The sequence below is a fragment of the Corvus hawaiiensis genome, chromosome 11 (assembly GCF_020740725.1).
Source record: "Corvus hawaiiensis isolate bCorHaw1 chromosome 11, bCorHaw1.pri.cur, whole genome shotgun sequence".
NCBI lineage: Eukaryota > Metazoa > Chordata > Aves > Passeriformes > Corvidae > Corvus > Corvus hawaiiensis.
The window spans coordinates 6295988-6320710 of record NC_063223.1 but is presented as its reverse complement, the minus strand read 5'-3'; the positions used below and the strand labels follow the sequence as shown (position 1 = coordinate 6320710).

The 24723-nt window shown below is 39.4% G+C and overlaps 1 protein-coding gene across 2 annotated transcripts in view; it reads right to left on the bottom strand.

The window, feature by feature from the left end:
* SHQ1 (SHQ1, H/ACA ribonucleoprotein assembly factor) overlaps positions 1–24723 on the bottom strand; it is a 39624-nt gene that overhangs the window by 14378 nt on the left and 523 nt on the right. For both annotated transcript variants that reach the window (XM_048316140.1, XM_048316139.1), the window contains exons 2-11: positions 22911–23093; positions 22390–22454; positions 21818–21940; positions 20897–21045; positions 20097–20209; positions 18066–18193; positions 12645–12799; positions 11316–11369; positions 9351–9474; positions 6475–6595 (exon numbers count right to left, since the gene is read on the bottom strand). In XM_048316140.1, the coding sequence (XP_048172097.1) occupies positions 6475–6595; positions 9351–9474; positions 11316–11369; positions 12645–12799; positions 18066–18193; positions 20097–20209; positions 20897–21045; positions 21818–21940; positions 22390–22454; positions 22911–23053 (1175 nt within the window). In that variant the 5' untranslated portion in view covers positions 23054–23093. The remainder of the gene's footprint in view (positions 1–6474; positions 6596–9350; positions 9475–11315; positions 11370–12644; positions 12800–18065; positions 18194–20096; positions 20210–20896; positions 21046–21817; positions 21941–22389; positions 22455–22910; positions 23094–24723) is intronic.

Genomic DNA, 24723 nt, shown 5'->3' with positions numbered 1-24723 from the left:
CAGAGCCAAGAGGCAGGATTTTCATCCAGAATATATTACTGCCTATGCCTTTGTTCTTTGGAATCACGGCTGCTGGATCCAGGAGGTTAACAGCTGAAAATTAGCATATTCCTGTAACATTTGAGAATGCTTTAAAGCACGAATTCATTTTTATTATGTGTTAACACATTCCCTCTTCCCCCCATCACAAATCAAAAATTTAATAAACTAACATTAGCAGCGCACCATTTGAAAACCTTTTAGGACAGTTTTATTCCTGAATGCTCCTGCCTGAACTCAGTATTTTCACAGGAGAGGTGCAGAGCCTGCAAGAGTAACTCCATTTACTCCTCATTTAGTAGGACAGTCCTGAGTTTCAAAGGTTACAGTTAAACCCTTCCTAGGAACATGAAAATGCCATAAAGGTGAAATAGAACTTCATGAGTATGGGCAGGTTTAGATGGGATATTGAGAAGAAATCCTTCCCTGGGAGGGTGGGCAGGCCCTGGCACAGGGTGCCCAGAGCAGCTGTGGCTGCCCCTGGATCCCTGGCAGTGCCCAAGGCCAGGCTGGAGATTGGGGCTTGGAGCAGCCTGGGACAGTGGAAGGTGCCCCTGCCATGGCAGGGGTGGCACTGGATGAGCTTTAAGGTCCCTTCCAGCCCAAACCATTCTATTAATCTATGAATATCAACCCTACAAGCAGCAAAAAAGCAAATACCAAAAGACTTTCAAAAGCCTGGCTTGTGTCTTTTCAAGTATTTTGAGCTTTACAAAATCCCAAAACACTAAAGTAAACAAAAATGCCACGAAGAAACAGCTGCCAAAATGGCAGAATCAAGATCTTTTTACATACTTTGAATCATTTTTCAAAGTTTTACAGATTTTAGCAAATAATAACCAAACCAAATTTCTTCAGTTTGCAGATAAATGATCCACTTCACAAATTATTTTAATATACCATCAGAATGTATGTTAAAATTCTATTTACATTCATTGAAAGATCATATTTGACTACAGAAACTTAAACATGTTTGTATGTTACAAACTATTTTCCCAAATCTAGCAAAAGCCTGAAGTAAAACCAATGCAATGGACAGAAACTACAATACTTTAAGGTTGAGTTCTTTACTCCCTTGTGCACTTTAGGATCTGACATGATGCAGGCAGTAAAAATCCTTTTTCTCACAAATCTTCTTTTTCCTCATACTCCTGGACTCCTTCATGCCTTTGCAGCATCAGGCCTTAACACTTCAGGGCAACATTACACTGTATTGATTAAACAAGGGAGTCAGAAAACCTGGGGAAAAGAAAAGGGGGGCTGAACAATCACAGTCGATCTCATCACCTCCGTGACATGCTGTGAATGTAATTAATCCTACATTTATTTAGGGGAAATTCACATACTACACATCAAGCAGCAACTCCCTGCTGGCTTCAGAGCAGGTAATTATGGTGTAACAAGGACTAGGCTTCGATTGTAAGGAAGAGATGAAAGGGAAAACAGACCTACGAGGGCAACCCACCTTTCAGGGGCTGTCTCACCTGCAAACCAGGAGAGGCAAATATGACACGCTCAAGGATATCTGCCTTTAATTTAGTTAGTTCCAATAAAGACAGCAGCTTCTACAGAGACTGTAAAAATGCCACCAGGAATCTTGGTTTTTACTGTAAATCAAGGAGTCCATGCTCGAACTGGCATGTTACACCTACAGTCACCAAAATTAGCAGCATTACATTTGTCTCAGGGTGCAGAGCACGTATTTGTGAAGGATAACAAAGCAAGTTGCAGATACAGTTCCACAGAACACAGCAAGGCAATTTAACAGCTCATCTGTCTTAGCTCGCAGCTCTCCTTCACTGCACGTGTTGAAGCTACTACAAAATACAACACAAACAATACTTTTTATAATTTTATGTTAAGTTAAAAAGTAGAAAAATAGTGATAATGAAAACTGTACATGGGATCAAACATTCTCCTGCACACCTCATACCCATAAAACTATAAAACTGTGAGAAGCAAGCAACTGTACAACAGCCAGGCTGGATGGATGAGTAACCTGGTCTTGTGGAAGCGTCCCTGCCCACAGCAGGAGGTTGGAACTTGATGATCTTTACAGTCCCCTCCAATGCAAACCATTCTGTGATTCTATACTCAGTGCACTAAACCCTGGAAAACTGCCAGGAACACTCACAGCTTCACCTCCAGTTCAGGTACACAGAAAATACACATTTACCAATATTAAAGTGGTACATGTTTAAAGTTAAATATCCATGTAAATATTAGGTAAAAATATTTTAAATTGCCATAGGCTGGAGCTGTTCCCTCAAGCAGGGATGCAGAACTGCCTGTACTGCCTGTCTGGCCAAGGACTTGGAGGAAGCTGTTCAGCCTCCCACCCATGTCATGGCCAGCAGGCACACATGTGCAACAGCAGCCAAAAAACACCATGTGAATAGAGCCTGGCACAAAGGGGAACACAAAACACTGGAGAAAGACATCAGGCCACACAAAGGAACCTCAGCACAGCAAGAGACAGTGGGTAAACTATTCTGACTTCTACAAAGGACACAACTCCTGTGGGGTCACAGACAGACTCCTGACTGAGGGAGAAAAAGCTCTCCTGCAAGAAATGCACACCTGGATTCCCCTGGTCCCAGCTGCCCATATTGCAGCCATCAACCGACCAGTGGTTTCCCCAAAAACCCTTCTCCTCTCCCTCATCCCCTTCTGCTTAAAGGAAGGTGTGAAAGATGGAAAAAACTGCAGACTTAGAACACACATTCAGTTCGAATTTCACCTCGGAGAGACTGCCATACGTATCAGAGTGGCTTGTAAAAGCTCGGACCTAAAGAACAAAAGCATGCAAACCAGGCAAATTAAATTTAATTTTATTATGGAAATGAAAGCAATAACAGAAGTGACAGCAGGGTGGATGATAAGCTCACTTAGCAGGGGGATCAAATGAAGTGATGACATGTCATTATGACCTCAGGGGTTAAAGATGCAATTTTCCATCTGGCTGCATCTGGCTTTTCAACAGAAATGTTGACACCACCTGCTGAGATTTACCACAAGCTGCCTCCATAGGTCTTTGTCAAGCTTTTGTTACCCAGGTTAACATTTACTTTTCCCTCTTTTCTGATAAGTTTGGCTGAGCAACATGCTCCCTTTCTTCAAAACCTAACAACACTTAGAAGGATTTACATGCCCCTTTACACAATGGATGGAATTATTAATAGTCAGTTCACAAGCAGCCTAAAGGGAAATACTAGGAACCTAGAAAGCAGGTAAAACTAGCTTTAAGATTGCCAACAGGAAGAGAAAATTTTAGCTACACTTGCTACTATCTTGCATTGTCTAAGACATTTGAGAATCTACTTTTCTCTCAGTAACAGGTACCTGAATAAAGTAATTTTTCTGGAAACAAACAAACAAATCCTCAGAATTCCAGGCCTAGCTTGTACTCCCCATCCTCAGCTGACTATTAGCCACCTGTGTTTTATTCAGCATCTTCATCATTTCCAATTCCAGATACACTGTGCTTAAAATAAATCAGCTTTTGCCAGCCCAGTGACACATTCACTTATTCATCTAATTTACCCACAGCCAAACTATGATCTCAAACCAAATTTATAATCAGCTATTGACACACTGCTGGCTATAAGGTTTTTGTTTCCACATGGAATATTTAAAAGCTAGTACCTACCAGGGGTGTTTCTCTTCATCTGGAATGGGACTGTGTGCTCTCTATCAGTGGATATACGCATTATGGTTTTGCCAGTGCCAAACTTTCTTCCTAAATCCAGAGATCTCTGCTAGCACAGGTGAGCTGAAGAGCTTGTTTCCAGCTGGTTTTAAACTGCCCAAATTCTTCACTAACAAGGACCTACAGTCTGTTTTAACTGTTTAAACAAAGAGGGCTCAGCCTCCACCAGGAATTTGTTACTTACAGGGAAAGGGGAGAAGAAAAGGAAAACCCTCCATGGATTTTGAGAGTGTTCTCAGCCTCAAAAGGACAGGAGGAAATGGAGACAAAGGAAGTTAATGAAGCCTGTATGGAGCAAATAATAGGTAAGAAACAAAACAAGGGAAGTATCCAGACTGACTGGTGGTAGAAATAACTAACACTCAAAAGACCACCACAATAACATCTATAAATACCTTCCCCTCCCAAAACTCTTCCACCACAACAGCAGTTATAGAATCACAGAAGGGTTTGGGTGGGAAGGGACCTTAAAGCTCATCTCCATCCATCCCCTGCCCTGGGCAGGGACACCTTCCACTGTCCCAGACTGCTCCAAGCCCCATCCAACCTGGCCTTGGACACTGCCAGGGATGGAGCAGCCACAGCTGCTCCGGGCACCCTGTGCCAGTGCTTCAGAGGGAATTAATTACCAGAGGGATGTCACAACCCTTCTGCCCCTGGAAGGGAAGATGCAGCACCCTCCTCTCCAGGTGCCTCACCTTGGGGAGCTGGGACCCCTTGCCTTGAACAGACAAATCACCACCCTGTCATGGTATGTTCTGGAGTGACAAGTGAGCTTAGTTGCTCCCTTCCACATAAAGGAACAAAACCAAGTGTTCCCATTCCCTTCGCACTTGCTGAACTTCAAACACTGCTGAACTGCACAGCAATGACTGCAGCATATGCTTAAATGCTGTCCTGATTTAGGCCTAAAAATAGGACTGGGCTCTGCAGCTCCTCTCTCTCTCTCTTGCTCCCCTAATGACAGACAGCTATTGTGCCATGTCTCTCTGACAATAAGATAGCTTAATTGCCCTCTTTCCAGCAGCTGTCAGTTCTGCTTAACTGGGACATAATGTGAGAGTCTGGGAGGAAATGTGTTAATCTATCAGTCACTTATAGCTACTGTGCATTTTCCTGGGCTGGATTTAAAGAAAACTGGGTTTTATGACTAACTTGCTAGACATTATATTCATTGATATGGGCAGCAGAGGTATTACTGCTTAATGACTCATTTCTTTGTGAAAGACCCATGAAATAACTTTCTCCTTTATTTACTGCACTTTTTCAACTCAACTTCAACCTGAATTTCCCCACACTTGGTGAATTTCCCACACATTTAAGGCGTGGTTGAAAAAAGCCTCCTCAAATATGACAGTGTAAAATAAACCGGCTGTTTCAGGAATTCATTAGGATTGATGAATCAAAACATTTGGAAACACCTGTAATTGCTTTAAAGTACTTTATATATTGTTACCTATAGGAACAGAGTCACTGAAAGCACACACAGAATAAGAATCAACATCTACAACACATAATAAACAGCTATGAACTGAAGCTCTTTAATTCTCCAAGAAGTACTGCTAAAGTCACACCTAAACATGCAGCCTGTGCAGGCTGACTCAATTCTCTGTCTCATTCCCCTTTCTGATCCTGATTATTGGCAAATTCCCTCTATATCCCCTTCACTGTCTTGTGCACTTCAGTTATTTTATCCCCCACAGTCTCTCGTTAAATACAAAGACTATTTTAGCCACTGGTTTAGGAGTCTGGCTTGCTGTATTAACAAATAAGACAATGCCATTTTTTGTGTATATTAGTCATGCCTGTTCCAACTCACACCTTCTTTTGTGGGCCTTCAGAGAAGGCTGTGAAGACATAAAAAGGAAGGAAAAATAATACAAAAGCTGTATGAAAAACAGAATAAATCTGACAAGAACAATATAAAGCTTAGTAAGATTTGAACACGCAGCTTGCTTTAATCATTTAATCCACTTCCCACTGTTTTCCTACTGATACCTTTGGTTTTAAGCCACTAGAACATGCTGGTATTCCAACCAGTCTGGCTGCAAACTTCCCAAAACTCTGGAAATAAGCCATGCTGATTCCTTTAAAAGAACATAGGTGAGACACACAACTGCAGGGATTTTGTCTGGAGGTGGCAGAGTCCCTCCTTCCTCTCTAGTAGTGGCAGCCAAAGCTTCCCACACTGCCAGGGAGAGCTGCAGCAGCAGGAGCACAGAGCACATGGAGATTTGTGACACTTGTTCTGGTGTTAATAATCAATTGGTGCAACTGCTACAGCCCATAAATCAATGTTCCATACAGCTGGGAATGCTCTGCATGTGCTGTCAATTTTGACCTAGAAGCTCCTTCCAACCTTTACCCTGAAGTTACATAAGAGCTGCATAAACATTTCTCTTCCTAAGAAAGATCACAGTGTAATGAGAATTGCCCAGAATTTGTTTTTTCCCCCCAAAACCTCAATTAATATATTAATGAAAATTCACATTTTTATTTCAAATGCAATTCCTTCCTCCCTCCCTCCTCCAGTGATGTCACTGCATTTAAAAAGTGTACTGAATGTCTTTGCTTCTGTATCAAGAATTGCTGGACAGACACTGTTACTAAACAAAAAAAATTTATCATATTCCCGTGTATAGGAGACCATTTATTTTACTGACACTTGTTCATAGATGAAGTATGCTAAAAACATCTCCCACATCACTAACTGCTGAAGAACTTACTTGACTTTCTGGATCCAGATGCAATAGTCCGTAATGAAGAGATCATTAAGGATGTAGGCAGGGTCACTCTCCATAAAAATCTTGTGAATGTCCAGCAGACACTTCAAAACTGCAGCTTTTCCTGGAAATAGATTTTTATTTTTGTAATTCACAAAAAATCATAATGGATCATCTTTATCATCTCACATCTGAGGGTTTAGTAACCACAGTATCCACGACCACCTTGGAAACTGGGGTTGATTCACAGGCTGGGAACAGCAGCACTGTAACTGTGTCCTTCAGTATTCACATCCCTGGGCATGGGAGCCTCTGGATTCAGCAGGAATCTCTGCAAGACCAAAGGCTGCAGGCCCAGTCATGCGTGTAATTCTCCACAGCTGAAGCAGCCCCTTCCCCCAGCTTTTCCACTGCACCAAGCTCTGCTGGCCCAAACTTTGGCACAGCCAGGGCACTGAATTTAAAAAGAAAAGCAAGCTGGAAAGTACCTCACAAATAACAAGAAGTTCTGCCACATCATCTCTCTTAAGAGGAGCATTTTTCCCTTTATGCCTACACCAGTACCAGTGCTGGAAAATAATAAGGTTGGGAACACACAGCTCACAGCAGGGTCAAGCACATGGAATTGTGTGAGGCAATGTAGTGATTACCTAACAGCAGCCCAGGGCCTGGAATTAGGGAGAACTTTTCCTACTTCTGCTAGTTACAGAATAGTTTGGCAAAATGAAAGAAAAAACTCACTTCAGGCTCAGGAAGGAGCCATTTGACACACAGTCAATAAATACAGTAAAAGATTAAAAATGTGAGCTTTCTCATTCCACAATCAGAAAGCTTTCTGTTGTCAGTTTGGTTTTTCCTTCATATGCATCCATCCAATTAGCTGGAATCCCCTCCCTTAGTTTTCTGATGACTAAGCTGCTAAAGGGTTAAGAGCTGGAAACCTTAAAAAAAATTATTTTCACCATTCATTTAATGGTGGGGGTAAAAAACCCACATTCAAATGAAAACAGCCACCACTGCAAATGGAATCTAATAACCCTCTCCCAAGAGGCTGGCTCCTCCTAGGCTATGAAACCTGAACAGGGATGAAATTACATTTTACAGATTTAGAGAGGAGAGGGGGAAAAAAAAAAAAAAAAAAAAAGAAACAAAAAAGATCAGCACTCCCCCTGCTGTTCAAGCACAAAATTTGTTTGCTTATTTGTAAGTAATCCCATGCTGAAAAAATACAGCCAGAGAATGAAAGTTAAGAGTGACGAAGATGGCAATAAGGAGAAGGAATGTGGAGAGCAAAATGCCATGGCAAACAGAACAAAAAAACCTCACTAGCAGGAAACCAACTAAGTCAGCAAAGAAAACATAAAATCCCAAATATAACTAATAACTTTTAAATTGTATCCCCATCAGTGCTTGTCAAACATCACTATTTTGACTAAAAGGAAGCATGCTCTTTTACAAAGAAATGATGTGTGGAATTAAAATTTTGCTGATTTTTTCAGGTTCCAGCTGTCAAGCTGTCAGCCCAACCCATTTCCAACATCCACTCCTGCTACTCATCTGCCAAGTAACAATGTGCATCAGTGAATGTTACAGTAAGTTGCAACAAAAAATGTCTTTCTTCATAAATGAAAAGTTTTGGATTATAGTAGCTTAATGGGTCTCTAATGAGAGGCTGCAAATCTTGCCAGACTTGAAACAGGGAATCCTGCATCAGGCAAACTATCAAATGTCTGCTTTTAGAACATGGGCCCATGGGATATAACAGTTTTTGCATGGTTACAGGTCTGCATTACTCTGACCAATAAATATATTGCTTGTTATGTACAGATACTACTTCCTGATTATTCAAAAAAACCCACTAGTTGTATTTAAAAGTACAAATCAAAAAGCTTCCAACATGTGTAACATAAAGTCAGAGCATGGTCTGCAGATCGCTGGATCCTTCAGGAGTTCCTTGCTGTGAGAGCTGCCAGACAACAGCCTGAAACCTGAATTTTATAGACGCAGAAATCCAGTCCTCTTTCCACAGACCATTTCAAAATGCGGATATAATTTAACCCCAGCTCTGTATCTGCCATTTGATATGATAATCTGATTTTACACCACCATGAAATTCTAGCAGCTTTCATCCTGTGTATTTGGAAGGCAAGTTTAAGTCATATATTTCTATTTTACATTATTTTTCCCCGCAGATTTCTGTGTGTTTTTCCACATTTTCAAGGAGGAGCATTCATCTAAAGATAAACTGAACTTTGCTGTTATTCTCTCCTTTTAATGGAACAGTATTCTGACACACAAGAACAGAACTCTACTGACTTCTAAACTGAAACATCCTGGTAATAACTTACCCAGTCAGGCAATATTTCACTGGATCACTGAATGTTCACTGCAACACCGTTTTCCACCATGACATTAAAAGAAAAGCAAATTTCTTACCTCTCATGTACTACCCTCCTCAGAAAAACCCCCAAAGGCTGTCAGCATTGTATCACCGCAGTTTTGATATCAGAATTTTCTTTTTTCACACTTATGAACAGCAACATAAGGCAGTGGAGATAAGTGAGGAGGGACAGCATCCATCTTCCCCTCGAAACTTCATTCCCTGACTGTTATAATGTCAATGGTATTTTCAATCAGCAACAGTTTTTGGCAGTAGTAAAGATTAATATTGCTATTTGTGTGGGTTTTTAATCCTGCAACTCCCAAGCATTTAAAATAAACCACTGAAGCACTGCTTCTCAGTGATCCTTCTGTCCAAAAAATAAATCTAATGCTTTTTTCAAAGAAGTAACTCATGCTAAATAGAAAAGTTGCAGGTAACTTCTAGAACCCAAGATACAAAGACGGTTTTGTACAGCCTGCAGTCCCTAAACACTCACCCAGCTGCAGAATCATGACTGTGTCATTGAAGGAACGTGTCACCAGCTCAAAATGCCTGTACAGGGGATAGCACAGCACTCTTCTTCCAAAAGATACCAGGACATCGTGGATGCTGGAGAAACTCTGTGTGTATCAGTGAAACATATGCATTAGTCTGTGTGCTTGTTTGTTTTCCTTTAAGGAAAAAAGCCACAGCAGAATGGGGGGGAAAAAAAGCACCTTTTGATTTATTATGCCTCTAAAAATCTGTATTTGAATAGATATGGAAATGTACATATTAAATAGAAACGAGACCCTGCACATTTAGTTTGCATGGCAAGATAACAGAAGTCTTTTACATTTTAGTGGTTTGGGATTAAAAAAAGAACATGGGAATAAAACATCTAACTCAAGATGTTGCCATCCTTTAGATTAAAGTAATAAATTACATCTGCCCCACATTATTATATATATTAAGGAGAAGCTATAAAAACCCTTTTAAGAATAAAGAAAAATTAAATCCATATGATATTAACCAAATACATGTGGACATATAAGATCTTTAAAAATGATACACGACTCTGCTTTTCATGGAAATTCTAGATATTCAAGACAGGGATAAATATACCTGCCTGGGGAGAACAGTTCATTGCCCTCCTTTATCAGTGAGGAACACCTCTAATTTACTCAGGCCAGAGGCATTAAGGAGTTATTAAAGACTTTCTTAAGAGTCATTTCCTTTCCAGCTTTCACTTTTCGAGACAAAATACTCCATTTATTAATTAATAAAAAAAAAAAAATACCTATTTCATCTTGACCTCTCAATCTATTAAAATTAATAAAAGCACTATGCTGACAGCCAGCACTTCTTTGCATTCTGTGACTACCTCAACCCATTGTTCATTTTAATGGATCACCAGCAAGCATTTAAATCATTTATGGTTTGTGATTGAATATTTAGAGGCTAAGGTGTGTACATGCCATGGCCAGCAAAATGGCAGTGAGCTCAAACAAATCAGAGCTGAGGGAATTTTTTTTTTTTTTTTACAGAGTGATGAAAACTCTCAGCCCTAACGGTTTGTCTAACAGAGATAGTTATTAACAGCTTGGTGCCAGGATTGTGAGTTTTCTGGGTGTGAAATACACTGTTGGCACAGGCTGCACCAAGAACTGCTCTATCACACAGTAAGCACGTGCAGAAAACTCCTTCACTATGTTAGGACATAGATCTGGAAAACAAAAAAAACTTGTGAATTAAGGCAGGGTATTTTAGCTGCACTCCTTTGTAACCTGCTACTGCAGAACTCAAAATAAAACCTGTTGTCAAAGGACAAGTTATAACTGACTATAACATTCACCACTACTGGAAAAGTTTGAAGGACTGGACCCAAAAATCCTGTCCAATTTCAGTTTTGATCCTGCAAAGTGAGAGTTGGCTCAGTCATTTCAGGACTGAGGCTGGGACAGTCCTTTCCACCTTCCTGCATTTTAGGAATTAACGGATTTCAGGCCAGGTCAAGTCCTTTCCACCTCCAACGCTGTAACCGTTTCTTTACACAGGCCTGGATGCTTTCAGTGAACAATGTGAATGTGGAGAGAGTGGAATTCAGGGTTTACTCTAACCTGTGTTGGTTCCAAGGAGTGAGCAGCAACTAAACAAACAGGGATGAGGCCCTTGGACGTGGTTTAATGGTGAACATGGTGATGGTGCTGGTTATGGTTGGACCTGATGATCTTAAAGGTCTTTTCCAACCTTTATTATTCCAAGTATAAGGGTGAAAAGAAGTGGGCAGGTAAAACAACACATGCCCACTAATTTCTGAAGCCCAGAAATCAATTTCAGGTACCATCAAAAACAGGACATGCATTTAATTCATCTTCAACACTGAAAGAGTAGTAAACTTGGCACAGAAACAACATAAAATACCAAAAAATCCTCAAGTAATACAGCAAAAATATAACACAAAACTTTACTTTTACCTTACCTCCAGCCAGCACAACGTTGCACTCAGTTTCCTGATGTTCCAAGACGATTCAACCTGATTTTCAGAGGGGACAGTAAAACAAGTATTATCTAATCCAACACTGCTGGCAAACATTTAAGATAACATTTTGGCAGCAATTTAAGAACCTTCGTGAATAAGAAGCAGTCATTACATTATGTGCATTGAAATGGCCACAGGACAGCATTAAAAATTATATTGCAATGCAGATGTTGAGTAACTGAGTTGGTTTCCATAGTGGGAAGATGCAGCCCATGCACAAAATCTTTAAAATGGAACAGCAATACACTGAGAAATGGTACTTTAGTGGAATTCAGTCCATTTGCACAAAGCAACAGACACTTCAATCAACAAAAGCAAGCTCAAATACCTTGTCTCATGAAAACAGCTCAAGACTTTTGGCTTTCAGAGAGGGTCCTAAAGCCAGCACTACATGTAAAATGTCATTATTCTTAATATGTGACAGATTCATAGTATTTGAGTGGAAGTGTGGTCTAGTGGGATGATTGGGGCAAAAAGCCAGAAAACCTCGATCTATAATCCTGGCTCTAGTGAAGATTTGTGTGGCCCAAATGTCTTGGTTTTCCTGTTAAATAGGAATAAAAAAAAAAGGTAGGGGCAAGGGGAAAAAACCCCAGTGTGTTTTCCACATACACCATAGAGTTACTGCAAAACCAATAAAGAATTGTACAACTGTGTTCCTGGCAGAGTTGCAGTTCTGTGCAGCACTAACATGCAACACAACAGCAATTCCAGATTATTCTGGTCAATCAGCAGGTCTGGACATTTTGCTTGTCATTCTACAATCCATGCCCTGCATGTCAGTCTCATTAAGACAGAATGGTTTTGATTACATGCTCCAATATTTTGATCAAAAGCACTGAAAAGGCATCTCCTTGGTTCATAACAGCACAGGAGATACAAGGCACAAAGTTGTATCTGGGAAGCAATTCCATTTCCAAGAGGGCAAGGGATCCACACAGAACAAAAAAGAACAATTATCTTGTTAAATTTGCATTTGAATAAATCAAGACACACAAATCAGAAATACAGAGAATTGTCTGGAATCTCCTGCAACTCCACATCTCTCCTATTACAATGCTGCTGTAGAAGAACACAAGTATTCAGAAATCCTACTAAACCCCACGTGCATGAAGTCTAGAGATGGAGAGTCTTTCATTTGAACTTCATCATGTATTTTTGATGCCTGGAAGTAAGTTCGCTTTAAAAGGTAAGTTTCTTAAATGGCAGTGCAGGGTCCAGCACTAGGTTCCTAAAATATATTATTATTTTTTACTTCTTTAAACTTACATTCTTGTCCCCTTCATTGACACAGATCTCATAGCAATATGCCAGAAGAATATCAATTAATCCAAGATATACATGGTGACGGCTTCTTTTATCCAGAAGGTAAGATTTATTTGTGAACTTTCTCATCTGCTCTCTCTCTTCCTCCGAGAAGACAACTATAAAAAGTAAAAGGATAATTGATTATGAATTTAAAGCTGGCACATTCACTTTAATAGGTGGTAATACTACTTCAACAGTGTCTTTAAAAAGGAGCATGTAACTAATCACAAGTCACCCATCACTCAAGTAAAAGCCTAAGTCTCTCTTACTTTCCTCTTTAACTTTTATTAAGCTCTGGTGTATTCCTTTCAATGTCAAGCTCCAGCACTGCATGTACACACTGATGATTTTGAACCTCTCCAGATGCTAAGGATTTCTGTGGATGCCTGGATATCTTATACAGAGATAAATGCACAATCAGGATCTGAGTAAAATGAGGATTCTTAAGCCCACATTGTATGGGATAAAAATCCAGAGGCAAGTGACAATTTAGAAAGATAGGGTAGTTCTAACTCTGGTTTTCTGTTCATGCAAAGCAGTTCAGTACCATCCCTTGAATCACAACTATAGATGATCTATCTCTATCAGTAAATTTCTTTATAAGTTGATTCTCCAATGAAAATGTGAGCCACACTCCACTTTTAAACAGCAAGCAAAGAAACTCCAAGTGAAATTCATAAAACATAGCAGTGAAGTTTCCTTCCTCTAAAATTCAAACTCTGAAGCATCATAACATCTACAACTGGACCATAAACACAGGAATTCCAAGTCTACTAAATAACAGCAAGTAAGATGTACACTAGACCATTCCCAAAGGTAAATGTTACAAGATGTTCATTAAGTTGCTGCAAAGTGCCAGGTGTTCTAAATAAAAATATCTAAATAAAATATCTTTGTCTGGAGAAAATACTTCAATGTTAGAACAAAACATCTACCCATTGCCTGAAGTTTTTGAACAATTAATTATCCAGGCCTGAAACTCATAATTAACATGTCCAAACCACCACCTACTTTGTTTTCCCAGTTCAAAACTTCCAAGTACATGGTGTGAAATTATCAGAACAATTAAAATTGTAATTACATTTTCTGCTGTACTAAGCCTGTACACTTTTGTACACTTACACTGCCAAATTGTAGCTAACAATCTGTACCACAATCAGTATTAATCTAATGCAAAGCAGCACTTGCTGCTACTTATCAAGTAAGCTAAATTGGCAAGTTTTTTGTAACTTTGATTTAAAATTGTTTTGTGTATTTGCCAATGGCAAAACCATGCCAGAGTATAATTGTGTGCTAATAGATCCACATCTAAAGGAATCAGACAAATTCATCTCACAAAGTTACTGACAGATGAGACTGCAGACATTACCTTTACATTTTAATCACCTCTTTTACTTGTTTTAAGCTGGTCATTCCTCATGTTAAAAAAGAAGATACTTCAAATTGTCCTTCAGTAGCAGAGTGTCAGTGAAGCAGAGTTTAATCTCTGAGGGGAGGATGAGGTCTGACAGCCAGAGGGTGTTTTGTTACAGCCCTACTGGTATTTTACACTGTGATAACACCACTTAAATCACTGTGAGATCTGTATCTCGAGACTACTATGACACTTCCAGTTCTAAATGTGTTAGGAGCACTTAGATAAAATGTGCTGGACCCACACAGAGAGCTGACTCAGTGGTCAGTCAGGAAAGTACAGGTCAGGAAGTACCTCTGATAATCTCCTGATGAGAGCAGAGCCTCAGTTTATGGCCCTCTCAAGCCAAGTCTTGAACCCCCCAGCTCTCCCAAAGGGAGAGAACTGAGCAGAACTGACCTTTCTTCTCTTTTTTTTTTTCTTTAAACTAGTGTGTTTCAATTCTAAGGTTTTTAAATGTGTGCTTCTATCCCTACAGGTTAAGGAATCAGCAACACCAGCTAAAGGAGCAGATTAGTCAGAATAAAGTCAGTTATTGATATTAATCAGTAGCAAACAAGTCTCTCTTCAAGCTCTTCCTAAGCCATTACAAGATGAAAGGCAGCACTACTCTGACTGCAGTTGCCCAAAGCCTTTGTGCAGAGTCAGCATTTTCCCCAGGGCTGCCTTAAAAATACTCAATAATAATGTAAACTTAAACAAGTAACTGAAATAATAAAGCTGATTTTCTGTTAAATTGCTTGAATTTGGTGCAGCCTGCAGAGGAATGAGAGGTTAGTGGAACTTCCCACTTCCTCTTTCCTGTACAGACTCTGGCCCTCAAAAGGTAGCACTGAAGATTCAGTGAAAGCTCTTCTCCATGTACATGGAGCCATTTTTGGAAAGCTGCAGATTGTGACCACCTTTGACACTCCCTAAAGCTCTGTCTGGTAGACTGTGATCAGAAGAGCCTCAGTTTTTCAGGAAGTGAGCTAAAAGTCCTAAAAACACAAATCGTCCCCTCAGCACACCCATATTCATGCTAACTACGGTTTGGTTTGTTCATCCCTCTCCTGTCTTTGCAATTCTTTCATCCAAATTTTATCTCCTCCACTTATCTTTTCTTCACTGTCAAGCCTCCACCTCCACTTCTCAAATCAACATTTCCAGCACATTTCCTCCACATCACTTCTGACCTTCTTCCTCCAGGCATTCTCCACAGAATCACTGGACTTGGACAGCCTTTCCTGGGTCTCACACTTTCCTTTATATTCGTTTTCCTTACTATTCCTTAAGAAATCCACAGTTCCTGCAAACACATCAACACCATACATCATTCTTTCTTCCTACTGCTCTTGCCTTTTAAAACGTGAGATATTTTACAGTGGAGACTGATCATTAAGAGTTTTGCATGAATAAAATGCAGAATTTCCTCATGTAACAAAAACCTGCTCTGCAGCAGAGCAGTGCCAGGAAGGAACACATGATGCAAAGCCCTGAAAACTGAGCAAAGCAGGTAGACAGCACAATTGCAGAAATTTGATAAAAAAAGAAAAGTAATCCATCTTAAACTTATGAATCTAGCAGTAATGGCATACATTTGAGCTGAGCCTTACTGAAAGGTGGAACTTTAAAAGGAAATTGCTTCTCTTTCTATAAAGAAATGAGAAAGAAAACAGTCACTGAAAGCATGAGAGGTTACCCCGAACAAAATAAGATATCCTTGGAGCATATAAATGTTAGATTAAATACATATGCCAGCCTGAGCCTTTGAAGATTATTGTGTTGCCTAAAGAGGAGTTTTTTACAGTTGTGCAATTGGAAGTAGAATAAAAATGAACTTTTAACCAAGCTGAATGTGACTGTTAGAAAATACAAACCCTTTCATCTGGAATCTGTAGAAGCAAGATACTCATGTAAACTTCAGCAGCAGCAGAAGGCAAGGTTTCCAAAAATTTTATCCCCTCATGGGAAAGGCTGTGTAATTAGTAAGGCTTTATGGAGTATTACTTGACTTGAATTAAGACATTTTAAGTGTGAACAAAAAGGGCTGGAAAAGAATGCACAGCGAGATGTACAAAAAGGACAAAAGAAAGAAGAAACACTTAGGATAAGAAAAGATTTTTTAAAAAGGCAATATACACGAACTATGCACACAAGCTGGAGAAAAAGTAAAAAGGTCAAATAAAAATAGATTCAAAGTAAGGACAGAAGAGAGATGAAAACTCTAAATGTTAATGAGATGAACCAAAAAGAGAAAAAATTTGGTAATGAGACATTAGAAGCACCTGATGATGTAAAAACAAAAGAGAAAATAACCAGGGATAAATATAAGAGCAGCAATCAACCAAAGAAAATCTTCAGTTAATTGCAATGTCATGCAAAAAATAAAAAAGGCCATCTGTACTTCTAATTGCTCCTTGCAGCCAAAGACATTATAAAGACAAAAGTAATCAAGTTTTTGGCTCTAAGAAACCAATGAAGATAACAACTGAAAAGACATAAATGTAAGTCAGGAAAAGGAAGAAAAAAAATAATTCCATTCATTCAGTGTTTCTGAATAAGAAAATAAACTTTTAAAGAATCTGCTGATTTTTAGGTGTCACTTTTACATGTTTAACTTGAGGAGCAGCACATCTTTAATCAAGAACAAATCCTTCCTTCACACGGGACAGACAGGAATTCCTGATTAACTGCACCATTCCTTTGGCTGGATAAAGCAATATAAAACCACAGGGGATGCATCCTGCTGATGATCAGATTCCAGGTGGAACAGCCTGGAGCCACATCCTGCCCTTCTGTATTCCCATTCACAGGAGACCTTCAAGTAGAACCTGCACTCCCTCTCATGGTGGTTTCCTTCACCACAGCTCACTCAGGTTTAGGAACCTCCACTGATTTCAGTCACTTATTCAAATAGCACAGTTGTTACCAAAACTGAGGTCTTTCCAAGGGAAAGGGTGGGTTGTTGCCATTAACATCACCGAACTCCAGATTGCCTCTTATGTTACTTAAATTTCTTCAAGATTCAAAAAGCTGCATGAGCCTCTCCACTCAGCCCCACGAAGGTGACATTTTTTGGATCATTCTTATTAAATATGTTATAAGAAATGGTTTGGAGAAAAGATGATCCTTTTTCTGTGTAATTTTCATTAGCAGGCTTGCCAGGCTTTTGAGGAGTTTGTTGGTGCCTCTAAGACCCAACAATATACATGTTTTTCCTCACTACCTCAATTTGGAAGAGAAACACTCCTTATCAATAAAATCATCCAGCAGCTCTTCACTTTAATTATATTCCTCAACCAAGCAAACAGAGCAGTGTTTCATTTACGAAGGAGTGAATGGATAAAAACAAACAAAGGAACCCCTCGTTATTGTGTTTTCAAGCCTCTTGTACCTTTGTCCAGTGCTTTTTAAATCAAGTGTTTATGATGGACATAATTAACAATTTTGGCTTCAGAGGCTGAAAAGAGACCAGGAATGAAGATCAGATTACATTCACAGTAAAATACACAACATCTACCCAAATTCTATTGTTCTCCCAGAGAAAATGTGGAAGTGCAAGTATTATCAGTGTACTGAGAACCTCTGGTGAAGGGATTATCATCATCTACTTTAGTAATATCAGATTTTCATACTACATAGGAAATGAACAAAGAACAATAGAAGAAAATGCACAATGGTAACTTGTAGTGCTCTCTGCAATCACTGTGTGCAGGGAGGCAGCCTCAGTTATCTGTTAAGAGTGCTCCCAACAAGGTCACTGACTCACCCTGGAAACATGCCTTTAGGTTTCTAAATGGACACAAAGAGTTTTCTTTGAAAAGTCTCTGAGATCCATAAAGTAATGTAATAAAGTAATAAATAATAAATGTAGTAGAGTAATACATTTCCTTTAAGAACAATAACCTGTAACATGGCACCACAGCAATTATCATTCAAGCAGCAGATGTGTGCGTATATATATGCATATATATGTATATTCTCACCAAATGCAGGACTGTCATGTTCCTGATGACTTTCTCCCTGCAAGGCTGTCATCTTTTTATGAGCATCAATCCACCAGGGTTTGTACTTTAAAAGATGCTTAATAGCTTCATCTTCAAAAAAATCAGCTCTAGGAAAAATAAAAAGAACTTTCATATGCTATTTATTTCAATTCATATTATATGTGGATACATATTAACATATCCATAAAATACATCTCACTTGGCTCCAGGTTATTTTCCATGTTAGAAATATGTTCTTTGACTTTAAAGCAGAGAATAATAATTATTAAAAAAAACCCCCAATATTCTCTATCTTTCAGTATTCCCTCCTTACTTCCTCCACCTTCCCTGAGCCACCCAGAAGCTCAGGAAACTGATGAGCTTGCAGCATCACATGAAACTGAACCAACCCCATTTATTCTGAATGTAGCTAAAGGAAAACACTCCAAAGGCTTCTCACACAAATCACATGATTTTACTGAGTAGCTCTCCTGCTTAAGACCCAGGGAATTTGTGGGGAGGAAGTTGTGCAGCTGAAGGGTGAAGGAGAAGCCTGGATGGGCTTACCTTACTTTAAGGTAAGCAAGGACATGTGGCAGCAAGGTGGAAAAAGGAGAGTTGTACATGAATTCTGGAAGAGAGATCACGTCCATCTCAGCACAAAGCCACTGTGGTAAAAATTTCAATCTAATAATTCTGGGAGGATTTATCCTAAGCCTCTTCTTACCATTTGAGTTTGTTCTTCAAGCCAAACAATGGTATAACTACTGAGAATTGAAAAAAATAAAAACCACCAGGAAATTTCTTAATACCTTCTTAACCACCACACAAAACCTGAACACAGAATGCAATTTGCTTCACTCTTACACTGACAGATTTTTTTTGTTGCCTCTCTTCAGTGTCAAAGCAACTTAGAGATATCAGCTAGGGTACATTTTCCTCAAAGCCACCAGAACAGTTGTTTGCCCCCATTTCTACCAGAGCTTCAGTTCTCCTCAGGAAACAATTTTTGTTGAAGAAAGGCTGGTATCATCTGTTCTGAAACAACCAAGACAGAGCCATTAAACTAAATAGTGTAGCTCTACCAGGCCAGAACACAGAGTCTAAAATGGAAACTTAAAATTACTGCAACTTGCATCTCATTAGAGGTTAGGAACTACTTCAGTTCTAGTGAAATGTAGTTCAAGAAAGCTCTTCTGTTTTCTGTGTGTTACAGGAAGACATGAGGCTGCCTCTGAAACATCCAACTGAGGAAAAATTCCAGGTTTGCAAAGCTACTTTCTGAAAAACTCAAAATAGGTTAAGCCTTCCTGTCTCCAACAAAACACACCACAGTGCTAATTCTCCCTATTGGGGACTACCCTCTTCTCCCACCAAACCCATCTTGCAGGAATCAATCTACATTACTAATCTCATGGCTTTCATTTATTTTACTAATCTGAATCTAATTTGACCTGAAATACTCCAACCTGAAAGGCATAAAGAATCATTTTCACCTCACCACATGGAATGAAGCACAAAAGAAACACAAAGTCTTGGACATTTTCCTCATTCTGCTCTAAAACAGGTTACATGTGGCGAAGGCAAAAAACAAAGTGGCCAAGACAAAAATCTTTGTAACTTCAAAACTCAAATTCTCTCCTCCTAGACCAGGATGGCTCATTAGTCCTTGTTTCACAACAGGAAAACAAAGTTCTGACTTTGTCAACCCAAAATGCTGGCAGGGAGTGGCTGCTCAGCTGCTGAAGACATTAACTATGAAACAATGCTCTGCAAACAGCTGACAGCAGTCCCCCTTTGCACACAGACTTAAGCAGTAATTAAACAGTTGAGTAACCCCAAAACAGATGAGCAATGCTCTGTGTCAGTGTCACACTAAGAACACCCATTATAGCCTGCTCCCATGAGACTAAACCAGCCCAAAAGTAAAGCTATTCTTTCCAAAAGTGATCTTAAATCCAATCATTTGTAAAAAGGAAAAGGGAATGTGTTTCAGAGGTACTTGGCCAGATGAAGTCAATCAGTACTCACAGGTAATGATCAGGCTCAAACTTGGCAGCCTCAGCCGCCAAACGTTTCCTCCTACGTTCCTCTGCAGGAGTTTGGTCTGGATCCTTAATGTCAATGACATCACTGAGCTCATCCTGCAAATGGGAACAAAATTATAGGACCAAGCCACTGGTATGACACACAAGATTTATTTAGTAAGAATTTAAGAAGGATGCTTATCACTATTGCACTGAAATCCCTAGAAAAGCTTCAACCTCCCTTTCAAGTCTTCCAAATTCAGGCTCCGTTGTGCAAATAAAACATCAAAATTCCAAGGAAATGCAATTATTTGAAGCTCCTTAGAATTCATGATATTATCAAGTCTATTCAGACCATTTTATCATAAGGCAGGGAGGTTATTTTGTATTAAGATGAATTTGCAATGTTTAACAAAGGCACAGAACCCCAACAAAGACAAGAATCAAACACCATTCTTGTGACTTTTGAGAATACTCTCACTCTCCGAAGTGGCTGTACATTAATTAAGAGGCAATTGCAGTGCCCTTTTAAACATCATTAAGTAGTTATTTCCCATCCCATTAATGCTGATGGGAAATGTATTTCTTCACAAATTTCATGGCAATAAACCAACATATATGTCCTAATAGAATGTAAATACCTTCCCCATAAACAGCAATCCTGCTCCAAAACCTGTGACTACTACAGTTCATACAATAATGAGTTAGAGTCACATAACTGAGTTGCACTTTTCAAAAGTTGTCTTGTGAGCCAGGAAGCCTACCCGGGACTTTTAAGACAGGAAAAGACAAAAATGCATCTACCTGCAGCCTCTGGAACACCCCTGAGCGCAAATTCCCAAATCCATAGGGGTGCTGCAGTGGTGGAGTGCTTTCTTCATAAGGAATCTGTTCCACTTCCCAGTCAAATTCTTCCTCATTGTCCTCAGATAGCTCAGCAGAAGCAGCTGTAGCTATGCCATGGTCAGAGAAAGAAAATTATTACACAAAAAAATATATATTATTTCCTAGAAAGGTAAAACTGGTAGCACAATAAACCTCCCTCATTTTACTCCATCTCTTAAGAAATTTTACTCAACACTGGGTCATACAGATCTGTAACCCACAGGTCCTGCTTCAAACTCCCCAGTTTTCAAAAATGAACATCAGGAACACTAAATTTTAAGTGCACTCCCTCAGACCGAAATACCTGTTCCACTGATTTCAACTAGATCAGCATTTGATGCTAGGAGAACCCTGACAGAACTTAAGTGATGTTATCAATAATTTAAGGCAAGTATTAAAAAATTAAACAGAGATACCCAAACATTTTTGTCTGTTAAATACTGGTGTTAAGCAAGACCTGCACTAGAATCTGTGGCTTTAATTAGCTTCTCATTTGAGCTAAAAGTCCAGTTGTAGTTTGTAGAAAGTAGAAGATTCAACTGTGTGTGTGTTCTACAGCCACTAGAGGGGTACAAAGACCTACAGAGCATTAGCATATTTTTAAAGCACATTTTGGAAAAATTTAAAAATAACTAAACCTATAAAGTTGATATGCGTATCATCTACTACATATTTATTTCCACTCTTATCCATACTTTGATTTATTCACACCTTTCTCATACCTTGGACTGGTCAGTAATAGAAACATTGTACTTTTCTACATACATCACTCTACAGGTCTACAACTGTTTCATTACACACATGTATCATCTTGCATAAACAAGATTGATTTTGTCATACCCATCTCTTCTACCAAAGGTTTTGCTGATCTTGATTTCTTTGGTGCTAGAAGAGATGTCAGCATGTCCAGCCTCTCAAAATATTGGCCAGGATTCTCCTTGGGTAACTGAATTGTAAAAGTACCTTAAAAAAAGTCAGAATGTAATTATTGCATTAAGATATTCAAGACAAACAAAAACATGCCTTTTTCCTCCAATGAGAAAGGCTCAGAGGAAGTAGGACACTTGCAGGTAGTGTTCTATTACGCATTGATCCCTGTGCATGTTTTTAACCTTATTTCATAACAATTCAAGATTTTAATGACAAAACACGAAAGAGAATATTTAACTACTTAGAGTCTCCTGACATACACTGTATAAACACAAACCAACAGAAGAATACAAGCTTTATTTAATTTTTAATCCTTCTACCAAACAATCCACAGAAGCTACATTCACTGATCTCATTATTGTCTTAAGTCATGCAATAAAAGTTCTGCAAGCAACAAATTTACGGCTTTATTGCTTTTAAGTATAAATTACTGGAAATAGCAACATCTTCTGTGACACAGATACCAATACATCAACCAATACCTTCATCTGCATTATAAGATGCTTTTTCTCTGCCATCCTCTACAATTCTTCCAGGAAGTGTCAATCTGCAGGCAAAAAATGACATGCCTCACTCTGACTAATTCTGCAAGTTAATGTCTCAGCCTATAAAAATGTAAGGCACATTCCAAAAGCAGCACAAAGGCCTTAACTACGTGACTCCTTTTCAGAGTAATGGAATCCATGCACTTCAATCCCCCTGGATTCCTCCCAGGAAAAGACATGCTCTGCAGAATTTACACCCAGAGAGCTGTCTGGCCACTTACAATTAAAAAGCCATTGTACAGTAAATTTAGAAGAGCATTTCTTTCAACTCCCTTTAACATGATTTAATGCCTAGGAACAAAGAGGCCAGATCCAAAAAACCCCAAATCTTCGCATGAACTGCGCTGTCTGTAGTCAACAGAATAAAAGGTGCAGATGAAGAACACTCTGAAGGGACCAAAATTAAGTTCATTTCCTAGTATGAAGGTCAATTTTTGAAAAATTTTTCCACTACTTGCCTGAGGAAGTATGGCTTAGCATAAAATTTGAAATCTTCCCCCTCAAAATAAATGTCAAACTCTGAAGCTCTGGCATAAGGCACTCTGATTTTTATAGTAAGAAAATCCGGATCCTGGGTCAGTTCAAAAGCTGGAGTAATCATGATGAATCCAGCAGGAAAAGCAAACACCAATTATCAGGCCCTACAGAAACAGGAAAAGAAAGAAAAAAAGATTACTGTAGGTTCCAATTTATAAGAGTGAGTGGCGTCTCTTCAAAATCCTGTGAGAACATTTCAGATTCCCACAAAATTATCTCACACATGGTCAAGCTGAAAACACATGACAACACCAACAACATCAAAGTGTCATCAAGAATGTGAAGGTACCACCTCTCTGCACCTTAATGAAACAACTGATTGTAAAGCTGGAGTACAGGAAAGCACCTGTTACATTCCACATGAAAACCACACTAAAATTCAGCCCTAAAACTTTCCATCTTTTTGTTTTGTTATTTATAATTTCACACATAGCAGACCTTAGGTCTCTAAAATTCTTTAGTGAACTGAATACAAATCACTATTAAGAAATACTAAAACCCAGTAATACTTACAAAAATAGAGCTGTTTTTTATAATTCACACACATATTAGCCAGAATAAGGGCAACAAATTTAAGGACAGTTTAGAATAACATCCCTCAGAACCCCATGTATGTATATACATTGGCATATGTATATAATTAGCATGACAGAAGGAATTTACACACTACTATTCACCTCATGTACAATTGTCTGACCCCTCAATAGCTTCTTATCTCAGGTTTAATTTAGAACCCAGTCAAGGACTGGGGTTTTTGTTGCTTTGGGGGATGTCTTTACAAAGGGTCACACAGTTTTGAAACTTAACTTTTCAAAACAAAAATATTTTTAACCAAAAAACACAGAATAGAACTATTACCTGGAAAAGAGCTACTTTTCACTAACTTTCAGTTATCTTTACTGAACTTACCCCCATTCTGACAATTTCATGAACAGCCAGAAACCATTAACTATTAACAAGCCTAAATTAACAGATCACCCTTTTTCTCATATGGGTATTCAGCCTTGTTTAGCAAGTATGAAAAAAATCAGAACTCCCCATTTCACCATATCATGTATTCCAGGGGCAACATTCCCACCCTTTCTGAGAAGCTGCCACGTGTTTCACTGACTTGTAACTAAATAGGAAACACCTGGCCTGTAGAACACCTGCACACCTGATGTGCTTTCCTGTGGACTTTCTTCTTTTCTCAACACAAGCTGGGGTAAGAGGTAGCAAAACTCCAATAGCTCATTTGGAGCCTTCAGGGATGACTTGCCAGCCTGCATTTTTATTTTCCCCAAAGCTCTCACTGCCGTGTGCTCCTGCTGCACTTGGAGCATCCCCGGCCCAAATTAATCACCCCAAACACCTCTGGGGGGTCCCACACAAATCCCTGGTATCTCACAGCCGAGGAACCACTGAGATACAACATTCAAACCCCAGGTATCCCAAATAAACACGCTTCCCAGCCTTTCCTGTGCGGACAGAGCTGTGCATTAGGGGAATGCAGAAGGAGCAAGACCGGGAGGGGCTGGCAGGGACAGGGATGGTGCATGAGAGGCTCGGCGTTAAAACACAGAATCGCTGGGACGGGGAGGGTCCCGGGGAATCCTCCAGTCCAACCCCGGCCAAGGCAGGGTGACCTGGAGCAGGTGACACAGGAATGTCCTCACAGAGGGAGGCTCCACGACTCCCCGGGCCGCCTGCTCAGTGCTCCGCCACTCTGCACGGAAAAAAGTTCTTCCTCACGTT